Here is a 19,709-nt window from a genome sequence, read left to right as displayed (position 1 = left end):
CTTTCCTGCTCCTCTGATGATGCCTGGCCCGCTGTGCTCCTCCAGCTCCACACTGCGTAATTCTGTTATTTCTTTTCTGCAATGCAGGAGCATACACCTGTAAATGTAACAATAACATTTCTAGAAAAAAGTTGGCACATCAAATAATGTACTAATTCTTAATAGTGCACAATCATTTGTCAAGGCCGATTTTGCATTCTTAGTCACTGGTTTTGCCACATAAGCACGTGCATGAGTGTTAAAAATTATTCTGTTGGTACTAGCATTTTGGTTTTAGGAATTACTTAAGAACTTTAAACAACATCTTGGTCAGCATCTAAATAAACATTGCAATTGATCAGCAGTGATCTTTTTTCTTGATTGATTATGCGTTTCCTCAACAGAATTTCCTTCGCTGTCAACACAACAAGACAAATTACAACTTAGTCTGTCAGACTCTGCAGTTCTTGGATATTATGTGTGGGAGCACCACTGGAGGCCTGGGGCTGCTTGGGCTGTACATCAATGAACATAATGTGCTACTTATTACACAGACGCTGGAGACGCTAACGGAGTACTGTCAAGGACCGTGCACTGAAAACCAGGTACACATTTATGTCTAGCATTACTGAACTATGCAATGTGGTGCAGGCATGAATGGCAGTTTCCATTTGATACATCGGTGCATCGAGAGTGACACAAACTGCAAAACAAAAATCTGCTTTGTGTCTACATTGCTGCTTCCCTTTCTTACATGGACTCTGAGTTTCTTACCTGGGTCTGGTGCACAGAAGCAGGAGAACTCACAGATCCACATGTCCAACATCCAAAAACGCCTACCCTTACTCTCCCTTTTGGGTCCAGAGGGGATAGCAGGTAATATCGCATACCAGGCCTGCTGGACTGAGAAGAGCTGAGGAGACCGCCAATTACTAAGGCAGCCTGGGTGGAAAGAGTGCCCTGGGGCTGCATCGTTGTGTCCAAAACAAAAGTTAAAGCTTAATGTATCCTCCCATCCTCACCTCCTGCACCCACCCCCACTACCCCTCAGTTCCCTGCCCCCACATAACTGCCATGCCCCATCCATTCTGACCAATGCTGACTCTTGCCTCCTAAGTTCCTTTGTCCATTTCCCATGGGTCTTCATGCTTCTTGTGCCCCCCTATTGACACACTATCCAACCAAACCAACTTAGTGCCTACTTCTACCCACCACCCCTCACCTAAGGTTCACAAGTACCCACTCATGCAGGACAAAAACATAAAGGTCTGTGACTAAATGTCATAAAAAAGCAGTTTGACAGGTCTTGACAGTTTTGACACTTCCTGATACCTCTTCGTTGACATGATGGACCTTCTACAGATTTGACAGTTCTAATAGACTTTTGTATTTTTTATGCATGGTCTACTTGATAGTTAACAATGCCAAAGGATACGTGACAACCTCCTTCAACCCTAAGGATGCCTGACAAGGTGTATTGGGACAGGATGCGCTGGTTACCTAGAAGATATATGCTAAAAACTGACCCACTCAAAGCTGGTCAGCTCTGCACACTCCAGGTCCCATACTGCAGGATTACTAAATTGGGTTGTAAGTGGCAGCCAATTATTTAAATGGCCAGTTGTCACCAGGAACTGCACATGCTTGAAACCCAAGCAGATTTCATTCCTGCCCCTGTGGAAGTGGGAAGTTCTATGTTTGGGGCGGGATTTGTGACTTCAGGCCATTTCCGCCACATCAGAGAAACCTTCCATCATGGTGAAAATCTGGGCCTGTGTGTTGATGTCGGAAGTTACCTGGATTCAGCAGACAAAGACAAATGATGAATATTTCCAGCACATTGATGCAAGATTTTTTTTTCATTTATACTGTACTAATAAAACTCAGGATAGAGATTGATTCACTTGTAATGAGGATGTTTCGTTATTGTGAGTGCCACTTTTGGAAGATTAGCCATAACAGCAATGCTTATAAGAAATACACATGAAAACATATAAGAACAAAAAATGCTGGAAGCATTCAGTGGGTCAGGTAGTATTTGTGGAGACAGAATTAAATATAGGCAGGAACCATGGCGCTTGGTCCCACTTAATTTCAGGAGAGGCTTAGCATCAGTTTTCTGGTGGGGGAATAACCCCACTCGCCCATTTGATTAATTTGGAGCTTGGAAGGAGTTGATCTGTGATACTCAGCCCCTGCTGATAGGGTGTAATTAGGCTTGTTTATAAGCCCCTGAGACCCCTGAGGGGGAACAATTCTAAAGCAGAGCAGAGGGATCTGAGTATATGAGCACAGAACATTGAACGTGACAGGACAGGGAGAGAGTAGTCAATAAGGCATTCAGTGTTCTTGGCTTTATTAATAGGGGCATAGAGTGCAAAACTAAGGAGGCGATGTTGAACTTGTGAAAGACATTTGTCAGACCTCAGCTGGAGTATTGTGTACAGTTCTGGATGCCACAGTATTTCAAGGATGTTAACACATTGGAGAAAGTGCAGGAGTGATTTACAAGTTTGAATCCACCAGTTATGAGGGTAGATTGAAGAACTTGGGACTGTTCTTCTTAGAGAGAAGGTTGAGATGAAATTTGATAGAGGTTTTCAAAATCATGAGTGGGCTAGACGGAGTAGTTAGAGAAAAATTTCCATTTGTAATAGCAGCAACAACAAGAGGGCACAGATATAAAGTGATGTGCAAGAAAAACAAGAATGTTGTGAGAAAAATCTTTTCCATTCAGCAGCTAGTTTGGGTGTGGAATGCACTGCCTGGAAATGTGGTGGAGGCAGCTTCAACTGAGGCATTCAAGAGGGCATCAGAGGATTATTCAGACGGAAAGAGTTGGCAAGGGGATGGAGAAGAAAAAGCAGGGATTAGCATTTGGTAGTGGTACTTGTTTGATGGGCCGAATGGCCATAATCACAATTCTGTGGTTCTGCAGGGTAACTACAGTTCAATTGTAGCTCAGAGTTCTTTGCTATCAGATGCTTTGCCCAATCAAAACTGTGAGTGGGGGTGCTGAAAGCTACATGTTGCCCTTGCCTTGAAAACCCAGGCCCTCCCTTCTCCCACGACACTCATCCTGATTCCCATCCCTCCCTCACCTTTGGCCTGAGGTCCCTTGGTAATCTTTTACACCTGATGAGTGCATAACCAGAAGTTGCTACCACTCCCCTTGGCACTGCCAACCTCAAGGCACTGGCATCTAATTGTCTGACAGTTCTTGGTGGGCAGAACTCTTGCTGTCAGGACACCGAATCTCAGGCTGGCCTGCCAATAACCATTTAAAGAGCCTGAAGAATTCTTGTTTCTGTCAGGGAGATCCTGAGGAACTGACCAACGGATCAGATCCCTGTTGGCCCGCCCAGTTAATACTTCAGGTCACATGTAATTGATTAGGCAGCTTGTTAATTGATTGTTTAAATTTAATCTTTGTAAAATGAGAAATTACTGAGAGACAGAGTCATTATCAATCAATGCTACAATCCATATTAGTTTCATAATCAAATTGACTGGAGTAACAATGCATCATGCTAGCCTGTGAGTACTTTTGTTTAATGTGTGCATGTTAAAGTCTTTAAAAATATAAACTGCAAATTTTTGCTTAAATCAGGAGAAGCAAAGCATAGCTTTAATACGTAATATGTTTCCTACCTATTGCTGTGAGGTACTTCAGCAGCTTGTTTGATTTTTCACTGTTTAGACTTGCATTGTATCTCACGAGAGCAATGGCATTGATATTATCACTGCACTGATCTTGAATGATATCAGCCCACTCTGCAAGTACAGAATGGACCTAGTGCTACTGCTAAAGGTAAGGAAAGGTCTCAGCCAAAACACTGATAACAGATTCATCCCAATATGTTCAATATAATCCATGGTATTGTATTACACTGTAACATATGTTGGTCCAAGTGGAAAATGAGCAAATAGGCAGTTATGCAAGTGTCAAATTCAGATAAGAACATAAATCAGAACTGCTATTCATTTGTTCTTACCTAACTCATTTAAGTCAGAGTTTTATGTCCCATTTGTGAATGATCTGGATTCTCAATTATTGTAGCAAATAATATCTAAGGCCATTACAGATATCTTTGACATTAGGTGGTGGATAAAATGGGACCTGTTATATACCTCTCGTGAAAAATTAACACAATGTCTACCAATTTCTACCCGTGGAATCTTTGTTAAACAATTCTTACGTCAGTCATGCCTGTGGGGTCAATTGATAAAAAACAGTTATATTCATACAATGCATTTCATGACCTCTGGATCTCTCCAGGCACATTACATACCACCCAATGACATAGTATTGAAGGGTAGTCACTATTGTAACATTAGAAACAAGGTAGCTAATTTCTGGACAACAAGCTCCCAGCGAGTGATAATGGCCTTTTAACTTATTTCTTGTATTTTGAGTGAGGGATAAATATTGACCAGGTCACAGGAGATAATGTCCTTACTATCTTTTTCAGTAATGTCACTGGACCTTTTATGTCCATCTAAGAGGGCAGACAGGTCCTCAGCTTATTGTCTCATTCAAAAGACAGCATCTCCAACATGCTGCATTCCCTCAGTACATCACTGGAGTATCAGTCTTAACTTTAGTGCTTAAGTCCTGGACTAGGGCCTGAACACACAAACTTCTAATTCAGGCAAATGCACCATCAACCGCATCATGAATGTTACAAAAAAACTATCACCCTTTTCACCCTTTAAAAGTTTGTCTTTCTTATGATGCATTGGTATATTGAGAGTAGGAAAATTGACATCTAAATCTCAGAAATAGTAACATAACTCATAAATTCATTGGAACTTCTTTTTCTAAATGAAAAGTAGATTCCTGATGTTTGATTGTTTGATTCTTTGATTGTGCAAATGTTTTCATTATCTTTTCTTTTTGAAAATACCACTAGTTACATTAATTTCTCAGCTATGGTATTTAACATCTTTACAATAGGACAATGCTTCAAAGCTATTACTTGCACTCATGGAGAGTAGACATGACACTGAGAATGCAGAGAGGATCCTCTTCAATTTGAGACCACAGGAATTGGTGAGAGCATTAAACAATTGTTTAAAAAGTATTTGATTTATGGCCATAAATCTCGAACTCAAGTGTATCACTTTGTGAGGGTTTGCTGTTGAACTCTGCCTGAATATTATTGAAATGCATTAGCTAAACATATGAAATACAACAGAATACGCCAAAAACACACAGCAAGCCAGGTAACACCTGTGGAGAGAGGAAGATAAGCGTTAATATTTCAGGTTTATGACCTTTCATCAGAAACTTGACTGGTGATGACAGGCTCTTGATCTCTATGGATGTTGCTTGACTACCTGAGTGTTTCCAGTGTTTTGTGGTTTATTTCAGTTTTCTAACACTGCAATGTTTTGTCATTTGACTGTCTGAAGAGTTGTCTTTACAATGCAACTCTTGCAAAGGAAAATAGATAGTTGCAAAAAATTGTTATGCAAACCACATTGGTACTGAAGAAGGAACTTGTATTTATGTACCTTTTCACAGGTTCAGAGCAATCCAAAACACTTAACAAATTAAGTACATTTGAAAAAAAATGTAGTCACCATTACATGGGCAAATATGACAGCCAATATTGCCTGAAACAGCGCCCTGCTAACAGCAAATTAGATGTTGTATAGTGCCATTAGATCTTTAAGATTCACTTCAACAAACAGATAAGGTGTAGTTTAATGTTGTCTCCAAAGGATACAACAATCAATCAGTGCTCCTTTGTAGTGGTAGACTAGATTAAATACTGAAGCAATGGCTTTCTGTCCCAGAGGCTAGAATGCTAATATATCAACATTGTTGCATTCAAAGCACTTTCTAAATTCTATATAGGTGGAACTTTTCATTTGTCTAACAGTATGTCTGATGAAAGAACTCATAAACAGAAAACTTTGAGTCATTCACACGTACTAACTTAGCCCAGTAAAAGGAATCCTATTACTTTTAGAACACATTTCAAATCAAACAAACTCTCCAGTCTAGTGGCTTCAATTAAAGCTATATTTTTATTGGAATGTACTTTGTGACTCCAATTGCTACTAAAACTGTTGGCTTTTACTGTATCCCAATGTGTCATTGCATGACAAATGAATGTATGAAAGAAATAAGAGCCACATCATTCTACACATTGATGTGACCGCAAGTACATTTCTATTATAGCTATTTAATTATTTGCACCTAAATTATGCTTTTTAAGGTTAACGTTATTAATAAGGCCCACCAACAAGAAGAAGAATGTGAGAATTCAGAAGTTTCTCCAAGAGATGTGGGACACAACATTTATATATTAGCCTTACAGGTAATACTGTTTCTGTTTGGTTCTTTGAAAATTGCTGTTTACTTCCTTTTCTCTTTGCTTCATGTGTCTTGGAGCCCAGAGGAGTGACAGACTGTATGGTGTCAAGTGGAGCACAACTCCATGGTCAGGCTGCCTTAAGGACCAATGGGAGATTGTAGACTAGCTGCTACGAGTGAAAGATTTCACTGTATAAAGAACCGACTATGAAATTTCCAGAATCACAAATATCTTCTATTTGTAGTGACATATTCATTAATCCAAGTGGCTGCATTGTTTGCAAAATTCTTTACGTGAAATATGTAGCTGCAAAAATGTGAATTCTACAAGAATGAAGTGGGACAGGGAAGGGAAAAAAAAGTTATTCCAGATAAAAATGAACATGCCAAAATTGCTACTGAACACAGGCAGGAGAATTTATAAATGATCACAGTGTTACCAGCGCCTTGTTTGAGTCTGATGACCATGAGACCGTTCCAGTTGAGTTGCACTGTCAGATTCTTCTTCTAACAGTTTTCATTGTTCACTTAAATATCGTATGCAATGCCTCAGTGCCATTACCCCACCATTAATAATTGTGCTAGTGAGATCAAAGATTTTCTAAAGCTTTTACTGTTTATTTTAGTTGTCTCGCCACAACAAACAGCTGCAGCAGTTATTGAAGCCAGTCAAACGGGTACGAGATGAGGTGGATGAAGGCATTTCAATGGTGAGAAAACGGAAATTTCTTGAGCAGAAATCATTGCAAAAAAAAATGTTGACCAAATACATGCCCTAAAGATTTCTCATACTGTTCAATCAGAATGTATAAGCATGCAAATTAGGAGCAGGCCTTTCCCATTCAACCCATCTAAGATGCTCCACCGTGCAATAAGATCATGGCTGATTTGATTGTGGCTTCAACTCTACATTTCTACCTACCCCAATAACCATTGATTCCCATCTTTGTAAAGGATCTATATACTCTTTCTTAAACCTGTTTAATGATACTGCCTTCTCTGGGAGAGAGGGCCAAACAATCCAAAGGCAAAATTTGTGTGAAATATGTTGCCAGTTTAAAAGTTGCATCTTCTGATATCAGATGCAGATTGTCTTTTTTGTTAAGTCCTATTTACATGCTTATTTTGGCTAGTTGTGTAACCCATGTACAATTGGAGGTTCCCAGAATACATTGGATATTAGAACCAAAAAAGAATCCCCCTCGTCCTCACGCACCACCCCACCAACCTCCAGATCCAACGCATCATCCTCCGACACTTCCGCCATCTGCAATCCGACCCCACCACCAAAGACATCTTTCCCTCCCCACCCTTATCTGCTCTCCGGAGGGACCACTCTCTCCATGACTCCCTTGTCCGCTCCACACACACTCCCCTCCAGCCCCATCACACCCGGCACTTTTCCCTGCAACCGCAGGAAGTGCTACACCTGCCCCTACACCTCCCCCCTCACCCCCATCCCAGGCCCCAAGAAGACTTTCCACATCAAGCAGATGTTCACCTGCACATCTGCCAATGTGGTATACTGCATCCGCTGTACCCGGTGTGGCTTCCTCTACATCGGGGAAACCAAGCGGAGGCTCAGGGACCGCTTTGCAGAACACCTACACTCGGTTCACAATAAACAACTGCACCTCCCAGTCGCGAACCATTTCAACTCCCCCTCCCATTCCTCAGACGACATGTCCATCCTGGGCCTCCTGCAGTGCCACAACGATGCCACCCGAAGGTTGCAGGAACAGCAACTCATATTCCGCTTGGGAATCCTGCAGCCCAATGGTATCAATGTGGATTTCACAAGCTTCAAAATCTCCCCTCCCCCTACCGCATCCCAAAACCAGTCCAGCTCGTCCCCGCCTCCCTAACCTGTTCTTCCTCCCACCTATCCCCTCCTTCCACCTCAAGCCGCAACCCCATCTCCTACCGACTAACCTCATCCCGCCCCCTTGACCTGTCCGTCCTGCCTGGACTGACCTATCCCCTCCCTAACTCCCCACCTACACTCACCTTTACTGGCTCCATCCCCGCCTCTTCGACCTGTTTGTTTCCTCTCCACCTATCCTCTCCTCTATGCATCTTCTATCCGCCTCCCACTCTCTCCCTATTTATTTCAGAACCCCCTTCCCCTCCCCCTTTTCTGAAGAAGGGTCTAGGCCCGAAACCGTCAGCCTTTCTGCTCCTATGATGCTGCTTGGCCTGCTGTGTTCATCCAGCCCTGCACCTTGTTGTCTCGGATTCTCCAGCATCTGCAGTTCCTACTATCTCGGATATTAGAAATGGTTTTCCATGTGTGTTTGTGTTGGGTAGGGTTGGACAGTGTTTGACTTGTTTTAGTTACAACATTACCTATTTAACATTATAATTAATTACCTATGAACAAAATTAGATTCTCGGCAATTATACCTTACAAAGTTGTACTTTTAATTATAGAGATGTTAGACCAAGTTAAGAGGGTTGAATCAGCTCCCGTCTCAGCCATTCACAAAAATATTTTAATTTCTTTTCAGAACACAGCTATCACACTTCAATTAAAATGTAGTGCTAGTTAAAATTAGGCAGCCAATTACAAAGTTTTCTGATGTGAAATAACCTCAAGAAAATTACTAAGACTTACACACACACAACTCACACAAAAACAGAGAGAGAGTGTCTGGGACTGGCAGGAAAAATAAAGATTACACAGTTCAAACACCCCTACCATTCTGGAGAAGTTAAATTTTAACCAGATACCATGTTTGTTTAATTGATAACCAGTATCTTCAGCGGTGAAATTTGTAGATATCTTGAGTTCTACATAAATACTTGATTCTCCGGTTTGCTTTCTAACCAGGCTCTGTTTGTGAGATAATGAAGGATAACAGGGAATGGATGACTTTAAGTTTTTGCTGTTAGAAATCCTTATTTCATTAACTCCATCTGCTGTTTTTTCAGGCAACATTTCCATGTCCAGTATGTACAAATGCAAAATAAAACAAGAGATGTGAGTTTCTTGATGCCCAACACATTTGATTGCTTTGATGTCTTTAGATAAGATGACTTTCAGATGACTTTTTTTATTCCAGTGTTGATTTCCTGACCTTGTCTTAATCTGTGGTCAGGTGATCATTGAAGCCATTTTTGATCAGTTTTTGTTCTTTTAAAACTATTTTAGTCTATGAAATGTGTCAGGTAATAAACTCCGATAATGGAAGTTGAAGATTGATAGTTTTCATATTTTACTACTAACATTATAAGGAAAGCAGGCACACAGTCACTTTTCTGTTGTAAAATGAATGTTACCACCTTGACAAATGCTTACTATCTTAGCCTCACCATACAAACAAATTGCATTTTTACAAAATATTTAATATTCTCCAAAAAAACATCCCAAGGCACTTCACAAGGGCATAATAAAACTAAATTAATGTTGGACCAAAGGAAGTACTGCTGGAGTGATCTAAAGGACACCTTGTAAAAGGGAGAGTGGGCAGCCTCAAAGGAAATGCAAAGAAATAAGGAACATTGGGAAAGAAAAGATTGGGTATTGCAAATTGGTGTAACCTTGGGAATTCCAGGCATAATATGCTACCTGAAATATGCCATCTCCAGCTGAATGATGCTTAAAGTTCCTCTAAGTTCTCAAGTACGTGAAAAGGTGAGAGTAACTTATATTTAAAAGATCAGTTTAAGTCTTTTATAACAGAACATCTCAAGCTTTAGTTATGTGTGACAATCTCAAGTATTTCTATTTGCTTATGATGAGCACCGTAAAGTAGAAATTGTTGTTGATGATTCACAGCAATGTCGGTTTTCATATTTTAGCCAACCTGTGGTAGGGTGGTGAAGCATTCCATTGAAACAAGGGAAATGATATTCAGTTAAGGAACAACCCATTCATTATCACAGTTTGTCAGGAAGTTCTTAGTAGTTTAGCTAACCATTTAATCCAAACAGCTAGCAAAAGCTATACAGTGATTAAGTAAATCCTACCTGCAGAATTGCTGGTTTCCAGGCCATAAGGTCAATCAAATTGAATTCCCATTAAAACTAAATCATATTTGAGGTCGAAATATGATTCTGATCTACAAAATAACTTGCAACTTACATAGAATTATTTTTCTGACGATAACAGCATCAGAAATGTAGCTCGCAATTTTATTATTAATGTTTCCCTGTGTCTGAGTTTTGCTTACACAATATAAAATATGCATCTTTGCATATTAATTTTTTAAGTTACAGATGATATTCAAGTTTAATTTGTTGGTATTACTGAATCTGTCAGATGTCAGTGATCATTACACAATGGCATCTTGGCTTAAGAAACACTCTTCCTCCATAAAGATTTCCATTTATTTTTTGCCTGTAGGATGCATATTCTAATGAAGTAAAATATCCACAGTTTTTTATACAGGTCCTGATCCAAAAAATAATTAAAAGAATAAATGAAGCAATAACATATGCAGAAAAATGACACAGCCGGAAGTTTTCAGCCTTTGATTCAGAATGTCAGATAAACAGCAACAATATGTCACCTGTCTGTTGATTTAATGGATTTTCATACATTTTTCTAGCTTATGTTGAACAACATGCAAATGCTGAAAGCAGGTCATCAGGAACAACAAGAAGAGGAAGATCCTTTGACCTACTATTCAAATCATACAGCACAGATCGAGGTAGAGTTTTAACACTTGTATGTTCAATTTATGAGCATGGTGATTTCCAACTGAGCAACTCTACCAAGACCAATAAGCATTTTATTAGTGGCCAAGATGAAATCTGAAAAGTAACATTTTTATAACAGTACAAACCATATTAAGTACAGATTTTAGCATAGAGCGTTTTAAAATTATGGTCCATAAAGGAACACTATACATTAAAATCATTTCTGGATTGTGGTAGGTAAGGTGTGGAGCTGCCTGATTTCATTATTTCTGTGAGGTTTGCTATATATTTCAACACCAAAGATAAATTAATTCTCATTGCAAACTTTTGTTTTTGCTTATTCACATAAAAACCAATTTAATTAAATGATTACCTAATTCTGCCATCCTCCTTGAATTTTATTGTTTAAAATAATCTCAAAGTATATTTTATTCTACAATGTCAATGTCTACAATGGTCAATCCCAGGCTGGATCCAACTGGGATGTTAATTTTATTTAGTTGTAGATAGCATAAAACTAATTATGAAGTATTTTGTGAAGTTTCAAAATTCACACGGAGTTTGGTTGATTTAATATCTAGAAGTGTGAGCTTTCATTGTATTTTTATTGAATTTTTCTTGGTCAAATGGATAGTTGGTTATAATAATACATAGTTCATCAGTTGTGGCATAGATTATAAGAACAGTGAGATCACGTTGGAGCTATACAAAACTTTGGTAGTGTGTGCAATTCTGGTCAGCACACAATAGGAAAGATTCGATTATACTGGAGGGGTACAAAGGAGACTCATCAGAATGTTGCCTGGGTTGGAGCATTTAAGCTATGAAGAGACACTGGATAAATTTGGGTTGTTTTCTTTGGAGCAGAGAAGGTTGAGGGGGAATCTTGACATAGGTGTATAAGATTAAGGGGTGGACAGGTGAATAAAAAGCAGCTGTTCCCCGTAGTTGAAGGGTCAACAACAAGGAGACATACTTTTAAAGTGAAAGGCAGGAGATTTAGACAGGATTTCGTGGAATCATGGAATCCCTCCAATATGGAAGCAGGCCATTCAGCCCATTGGGAGCAGACCGACCCTCTGGAGAACATCCCACCCAGACCTACCCCGCTATCCTATTCATGTAACCCCGCATTTCCCATGCCTAATTCACCTAGCCTGCACATCCCTGGACACTATGGGCAATTTAGCACGGCCAATCCACGTAACTTGTATATCTTTGGACTGTGGGAGGAAACCAAAGCACCCAGAGGAAAGCTGGAGGGATTTGTGAAAAAATGTTTTTACCCAGAGGGTGGTGGGCATCTGGAATGTGCTACCTGGATGGGTAATTGAGATCAGAAACCTCACAACCTTTAAAAAGTACTCAGTTGAGCACTTGAAATGTCAAAACATTCAAAGCTATGGGACTAGTGTAGATAGTAGTATATTTTTGGCGGTACAGACCCGATGGGCAGAAAAGCCTTTTCTGTATTGTGTGATTCTATGAACTCATAAATCTGCACACCTCTTAGAGGTTTCTCTTGAAGAATTATTTCACATCAACTCTAACAGAGATTAATTACTGCTCTCTTAGTGAAGGGAACAGTTTGAGTATATAAAGTAGTGAGAAAGTGATATCTCCAAAACCCATCTGAATCCCTATGTATGTTACTGATTGACAACTCATCTAATGTATACATTATCTGGTGTGTGTTCACTCCCTAATGTCTATTATTAACTAGCTTGTGAAATCTGCAGCCCCGTAGAAAAAATTAAAATTGATAATGTGGAGTAGCTGGAATCATAAAACAAACTGGTAGGTCTGCTAAAGGATCTGTCAGAACAATGGTGTTCTTATAATGACTGACTTCAGCAGTTTAGAATCAATGGAGGCCTTTTGATGGTAATATAAATAACCAAATCAATATATATCTAGTTAAAATGAACAATATAATGTAAGTATTTTGAATGTTTGAAATGCAAACGGAAGCTATCAAAGTTGTTAATTTGGGTTTATTTTATGGCATGCTTAAAATAATATAATTTGGTGTCTACACAGTTGTATGGCTGTGTAATTTTTGTCCGTTTAACTGCATTTTCCTACTGTGGTTCTGGTCACTAGATTATTCGGAATGACCGAAACATGGAGCAGATTGTATTCCCCGTGCCAAGCATTTGTGAATACCTAACAAATGAGTCAAAGCACAGAGTACTCAACACCACGGAACAAGATGAACAAGGCAGCAAAGTCAGTGACTTCTTTGAAAAGACCAATTTTTTATACAATGAGATGAAATGGCAGAAGAAACTCCGAAGTAAGACCATTTTGAAAGCATTCCTTCGCTTTTACTGTCAAAACAAAGAATTTGCTGCCTAGAGATACTGCACTGATCTACCATGTGTAAACGAAAGGAGGAATTATGCTGTTGTGCTTTTCAATTGTTTTGGGAACAGAAGGAACACATTGAAAGGTTCCAAATTCTAGGGCATGTAAATTAGAAATTAGTAGTTTAGAATTTTGAAAGACAATTTCACAAATGAATTTAATTTCCACATTAAGTAATTGTGAAGCAACATTTAAGGCATAGATGTTAGTTCCCATCTACATATTTTACGATGGTACAGAAATCCATGTTAATACATTGAAGCGTATTACTAATAAACCACATAGAAAATTCAATCACAAAAGGTTAATGGTGTGAACCAAGCAGAGAATGCCATTAAATCAAAATTGTCTCTGTGAAATGACAGAAATTAAATTTGGGAATGCAATGTTGAAATTGAACTTGAATTTAAGGAAAAATAATTTGATCACAGATACTGTCAGAATACTTTCTCTTTGGAGCATCCCTCATAGCAACATCTCCATTCGGGTTGCATGAGATCAAGACCTTTCTGCAATTTCGAATTTTATGGATAATAGAATGACATTGGAATGCCTAACCAAAAGCGTGTGAACTGTGCAAACTGTGGATATGAATATTTACGTGGAATAAACAATACTGATAAAGTCTTAGAAAGAAATTATGAAGATTGTTTTATTTATCCAAATACTGTAACTTCTACATCTCCAGTGCCAAAGTACTATGTTAAAATAGTGCTGTTAATGGGCCAGGTGATTCTGTAGAAAATATTTCTGAACAACTGGTGTTTCTGAACAATAAATTTCCAGTTTGGAGAGGTTAGAGAGTAAATAGTTTCCCTTGTTTGATTCAACCTGCACATGGTTGTCATTTCAAGCCCTCTCCAAATTCTAGAATAACAAATTAATAATTTTGTAGAGTTTTTAACATAAAAACTTTATTGTTTACTCAAGCTCTGTTCTTGAAAATAAAGCTGAAGCATAGTTTGGATTCTAGTCATCTTCCACAGGTATGAAAGACCTCAGTCACAATTAAAGGAATACGCAGAAAGAGGATTTTTGTTTTTGGTTTGCAATTCATTTCAAAAAACTAATGTGTTAAACTGTTCAAATATTTGTATTTTTTTTAAGTAGAGGATCATATTTGTAGCAATGAAACCACCAATAAATAGAGAATGCATTATAACACTTTACATCTTAATTGTAAGTTATGGCAGAATGAGAGTGTAAATTGCAAAATTATTTTCAACACAGATGTGTATATATTAGTAGTGTATTTTCAGTTTGGGAATTAAGTGGCCACCTACACTTGGAAAATAATAGTGTAAAGGGGGGAAAGACACAAAAGAATTTGAGTAGGAGTAATTTAACACTGCCACTCAAAGCACAAACAGAGCACTAGAAATATGATGTAATTGAAAAACAGAGAAGTTATTTTGAATTAAACTGGAACCTTACATTGATTGCATTTGAAGCACTGTGCACAATTTTGGTCACGATATTACAAAAATGATGCAGAAGCCCTTGGAAAGGTGCAATAGAATTTACAATAACTACACCAAAATTAAAGGGTGCAATTATAAGGAAAATCTAACAAACTCTAGCTCTTTTCTGTTACAAATAGAACATTGAGACAGTACTCAGTAGAGAAGTCTTCTAAATAATGAAAAGGATTGATAGGGTAGATGTAGAAAATAATGTTATAATTTGTGGTAATGTCCGAAACTAGGGTATAAATATAAAGTAATCACTAATAAATCCAAGAAGACTCGAGGAGAAGTTTCTTTACTGAATGGACTGATGAGGCAGACAGTTGTATTTGTGGGATATGCATGACTGAAATAGGAAAAGAAAGATATGCTGATTGGGTCAAATGAAGTAAATAGAGTGGAGGGGATATATGTGGAGCATAACTAATGGCTTCCATTTTCTGGTGTTGTAAATTCTGTTGTAAGTTGTGTAGTGGGAATTCAGTTTTCAAGAAGGTGCAAGCAAAATCCCAATAATTATTAAAATTGAATTTAAATAGACAGTTGAACTGGTGCATCTTTGTGCTCTCACTGATTATGTATGTATTTATGTATTTATTTATTTATTTTATTTTATTTTATTTATATCTTGCATTGGCTTTGTCTTTTTTGTTAGATATGCCACTGCTGTACTGGTTCTCCAGGAGGATGTCGCTATGGGGCAGCATCTCCTTCAACCTGGCTGTGTTTATCAATCTGGTCATTGCCTTCTTCTATCCTTATGCAGAACCTACATCAATGGGTAGGTTCATGGATTAATGAAGTATTTGAATGTTTGAAAATGATCATCTGGATAGATTATAAATGATGGTGAATAATTAGGTGAACATTTAATCAAGAACTTTGACTTTCAAAATTTAAGTCAAAGTCCAAACACTTCTCCATCTGATTATAGAAATGAAATTATAAAATTTAATTTGCTATTATGCCATGAGGGTTTGTGTGGTATATGTATTGCCTGTGTTGTACCTTGTCGAAGTCCTAAAAATACTAATAACAGTTAATAATAATGGAAAATTATACTGCTAGTGATTTAAAGTCCAATTATGCTATTAATGTTATGGAACAGTATGGTCTATTCTTTCAAACCAAACCACAGGCTCCTGTTGTTTTGATATTGACCCATAACTTAGCATGCTATTAAGGTTGTAAAGAGTAGAGAAAGCAATAAGATAAAGACAAATGACATCAAGCCCAGGTTTTAAAAGCTGGTGAAAAAGATGGTCACAGCTTTAATAACCAAATTTGTTTTGGAACTGCAACAACGTAAGGTGCATTTAACTGCTGCCAAAATTGTATTGCAAATTCCAGCAGTCAAAATCAGCAGACACACTTGAGTGGCCTAACAGAAGGTTACAACATGTTCTGTTACATAATAAAATGCATTAAGTGAAAAAAAAAGTAACAACCTGTTTTCTACTTTTCTTCATACAGGGGCCCTGGACTCATCTTTTCTCTCATATGTTTTTTGGGGTGTAATATGTTTCTCAGTAGTTTCTCTGCTTTCCAAGAGATATGGCCTCAGACCATTATTAATAGCATTGATAATTCGATCAATATATTACATTGGAATTGGCCACACTTTGTTAACACTGGGATCACTTAATGTAAGTATAAAGCTGGTTACTAACAAACTTGAATGCTGAATTATGCAAAACAAAGGCTCCATGCTTGAATTAAATAGGTATGAAGTCAGTTTTTATTCAGTTGATTAATCTACTATTTGATGCAATTGCTGGATAATTGTCTGGAAAATCCTGAAAAAGAAATCATTACAAGATGTCTCACTTAGCAATGGGTGGTCATAGAAATTACATGTAAAATTGATGTCGGCATTTACTTGTTATTGACAAAAGACTCTGCCTTTCAATTTGTTTGCTGAAGTAATTTGGCAAAGTTCCAAAATCCTTAAGTGAACAAATAACAATCCACCCAAATAATCAAATATGCAACAAGAGAACATATGAAACAGAATGTGAATTAATTAATGGTTTAAAAGGATTTGTTCAACATGAAAGACAAATTGACTAATTCTAATATATGCGTGTATCGGTCACTGCTGTCTAAAATTATAGAAGATTAAAAACCCAGCGCTAAATTAGATGAATTATTGTGTAAAAGCAAGTTCTGAAGATTTGAATTCTGAAGAATCATCATTCTGGACTTGAAACATTAACTGTTTCTCTCTCTTGAGTTTCATCCGCATTCTCTGTGTTTGTTTTGAATTATTGTATATATTGGCTGGTAGGAAAAGATTGAGAGCTATGAGTATTATATTTAGTGGTAACTCAGCAGAAGGGAAAATGTGGTTGAATTTATATACCGTAGTGCATTTCTCACAGTAAGCCAAAACAATTTGCAATGTTGCAATATTGACTATTGTTATGTAGATAAACTTGGAGTGGATTTTTTCGATTTGCAATTAAAGTTCTCTTGTTAAGCAAGATTCAAGGCACTTGGTTCACCATGCACAGAGCAACTTTGCTCGCATGATCTTCCACTCATCACTCATTAATTATGTGACAGGGTTCTTCAGTGCACTTCTTGTGGCATCACTTAGGAGGAGAGGTGGAAATGCTTACCAATACTGGGACCTTCTGGTAGACACAACACTAGTGCCACACCTAAAGCCCAGCTGTACACCATTTCATGCTCTGAAAGCCAGGAACTGCTCCTCATACTGTGGTGTTTGCCTGTTAAGACACAGAGCAGAAAGCTCATACTGCATTTCATGAACCAGAACCTGGAAATGCTGGCGAATGGGTTCGTGTAGAGGAGGGTCGTCCTTTTCCAATGGACTGCCACGGAAAGTCAGACCACCAGATCAAGCCAACCAAAGCCCTTGTTGCAATCTGAGTCAGTATTGTGTCCGGAGTTAGAAGGGTTGCCCAACACTCCAGGAAAAAGGTCAATAATCAAGTCAGTGGTATGTGAATTGCAGGTGTATGGCATGTTCCACTATGGGCCTGGTGGAAGTGTGAGCAGTGTTGTATCTTCATTCTGCATCAGTCCGATAGTTTCATAAAAGTGGCATCAGCCATGTTTGGAGGAGGTAGCCTTGTTTTCTCCCAGCAACCATCCCTGCATGGCCGAAAAACCTTGATACAATGAAGGAACCTGTGAGATCTCTGGTGTCTAAGAGTTATGAGAGGTCCCAGGGTATCTGGGTCAGACTTGCAAGATATGGCATTGTAAGTAAGTACACATTCAGTGGAAAACAGCTACAGTATTCAACAGTAAGATCACCATCACCTTCAAGAGTGAATCTCCAAGACATTCAATAGAAATGGTAAACTACTTCCAGTCAACAAAAATAGTAGTTACTCATTTTGCAATGCACTCTGAATATTGGATTACGTTTGATGTACTTTATTTTCATATTAATTATTTTTTTCTTTTCCTTTTGTTATATTTAGCTCATCAACAAAATAGTGTATCTGGTTAGTTTTGTGGGCAATGGTGGGAAATTTATCATTGGATACAAGGCCATGATTATGGACATGACATTCCTTTACCATATTGGATACATAGTGACAAGTGTGCTGGGGCTCTTCGTGCATGAGTTTTTCTACAGCATCCTGGTATGTTAGATCTTCATTTATCACAGTTTCATCCAGAATGTTTAAAATGTTTAATCAAAGCATTTCACCTAACTCCTGTTTCATTTAGTATTGAGCTCTGGTTATGCTACATTGTTTAAGGTAACTGTCCAAAAAAATTGCTTGAAGTGAAATAAAACAGCATTAAAGATGTTCAGCCCTTTTACAACTAAAGGCTGATGCTATATTTTTAGGTAATTGTACGTTAACTGTATCTTGTGCTTCACTGTCGCATATGAGCTAAACATGGAAACTGCTAGAGAAATTCTCTGTCTAGAGAGATTACTGACCCTAGTATTTATTTGCAGTATGCTCTTGATTGTACTTTTTCCCATTATCTTTTCTTGTAGCTATATCTTTATTTATTCTCACATGGGATATACAAATTGCAGGCAAGTCCAGCATTTCTTGCCCATCCACGTTTGCCCTTGAACTGATTGGTTCTGTCAGCCATTTCAGAGGGCAGTTGAAGAGCCAATCATATTTCTGGGGTCTGGCCAGACCAAGTAAGGCCAGCAGATTTCCTTTCCTAAAGGACATTAATGAACCAAATGGGTTTTACGATAATCAACAATGTTTACTTGGTTACCATTAGACTAGCTTTTGTTTTAATTCCAGGATTTATTGAACTCAGATTTTACCAGATACTACAGTGAGATTCAAACTCAAATCTATAGGACATTAGCCAAGGCTCTTGTTTACAAGTCCATTGAAACTACCACTATGTTACTGCTTCCCATCTGGTCAATAAATGATCAATTTCCTGAATTACACGCAATGTCACAATGTGGACCTCAGGCCAAATAGGAACTGGGTTATGATTTCTTGGCTCATTTCAAGCAGAAACTTTGCAGGCAACAGAAAAAAGGGACCCTTTATGCTGTAAGTCTAAGTTAGAATCAAACCTGATCTCTAAAGATGAAGGGACAATTTATTAATTCACTGCCCAGTTTCCATTGAAATTTGTTCCTCAGCCTTGACCAAGTAGGTTAGTGTAGAAGCTTAAGATGTAAATATAAAACATTGGCCTAATCTAAAAACATGCTGCATGATTCATAGAATCACACAAGTGTTATGGTGCAGAAGGAGGCAATTTGACCCATCGCGTCAGACAAGTCATGATGAGACATGTCATGATGCTCTTCAGATGAGCAACATAACTCAGTGCCTTTATCCATGTATTCTCCAAATCCTTGCATAATGTAATCTATCTAAATAATCATTTTATGCCCTCTTGAATGCCTCAATTGAACCTGCTTCCACCACATTTCCAGACAGTGCATTTCTGACCTG

At 38.2% G+C, this 19,709-nt stretch overlaps 1 protein-coding gene across 3 annotated transcripts in view; it reads left to right on the top strand.

The window, feature by feature from the left end:
• The window catches only part of itpr3 (inositol 1,4,5-trisphosphate receptor, type 3), a 252,756-nt gene that overhangs the window by 216,014 nt on the left and 17,033 nt on the right, over positions 1-19,709 (top strand). For all 3 annotated transcript variants that reach the window (XM_048612294.1, XM_048612293.1, XM_048612295.1), the window contains 10 exons: positions 384-584; positions 3,680-3,790; positions 4,937-5,032; positions 6,207-6,308; positions 6,931-7,014; positions 10,855-10,956; positions 13,049-13,241; positions 15,434-15,559; positions 16,252-16,424; positions 18,234-18,398. In XM_048612294.1, the coding sequence (XP_048468251.1) occupies positions 384-584; positions 3,680-3,790; positions 4,937-5,032; positions 6,207-6,308; positions 6,931-7,014; positions 10,855-10,956; positions 13,049-13,241; positions 15,434-15,559; positions 16,252-16,424; positions 18,234-18,398 (1,353 nt within the window). The remainder of the gene's footprint in view (positions 1-383; positions 585-3,679; positions 3,791-4,936; positions 5,033-6,206; positions 6,309-6,930; positions 7,015-10,854; positions 10,957-13,048; positions 13,242-15,433; positions 15,560-16,251; positions 16,425-18,233; positions 18,399-19,709) is intronic.

This window comes from Rhincodon typus, chromosome 25 (assembly GCF_021869965.1).
Source record: "Rhincodon typus isolate 14 chromosome 25, sRhiTyp1.1, whole genome shotgun sequence".
NCBI lineage: Eukaryota > Metazoa > Chordata > Chondrichthyes > Orectolobiformes > Rhincodontidae > Rhincodon > Rhincodon typus.
The sequence above is the reverse complement of the archived record's forward strand: the minus strand, read 5'-3'. Positions and strand labels throughout refer to the sequence as shown.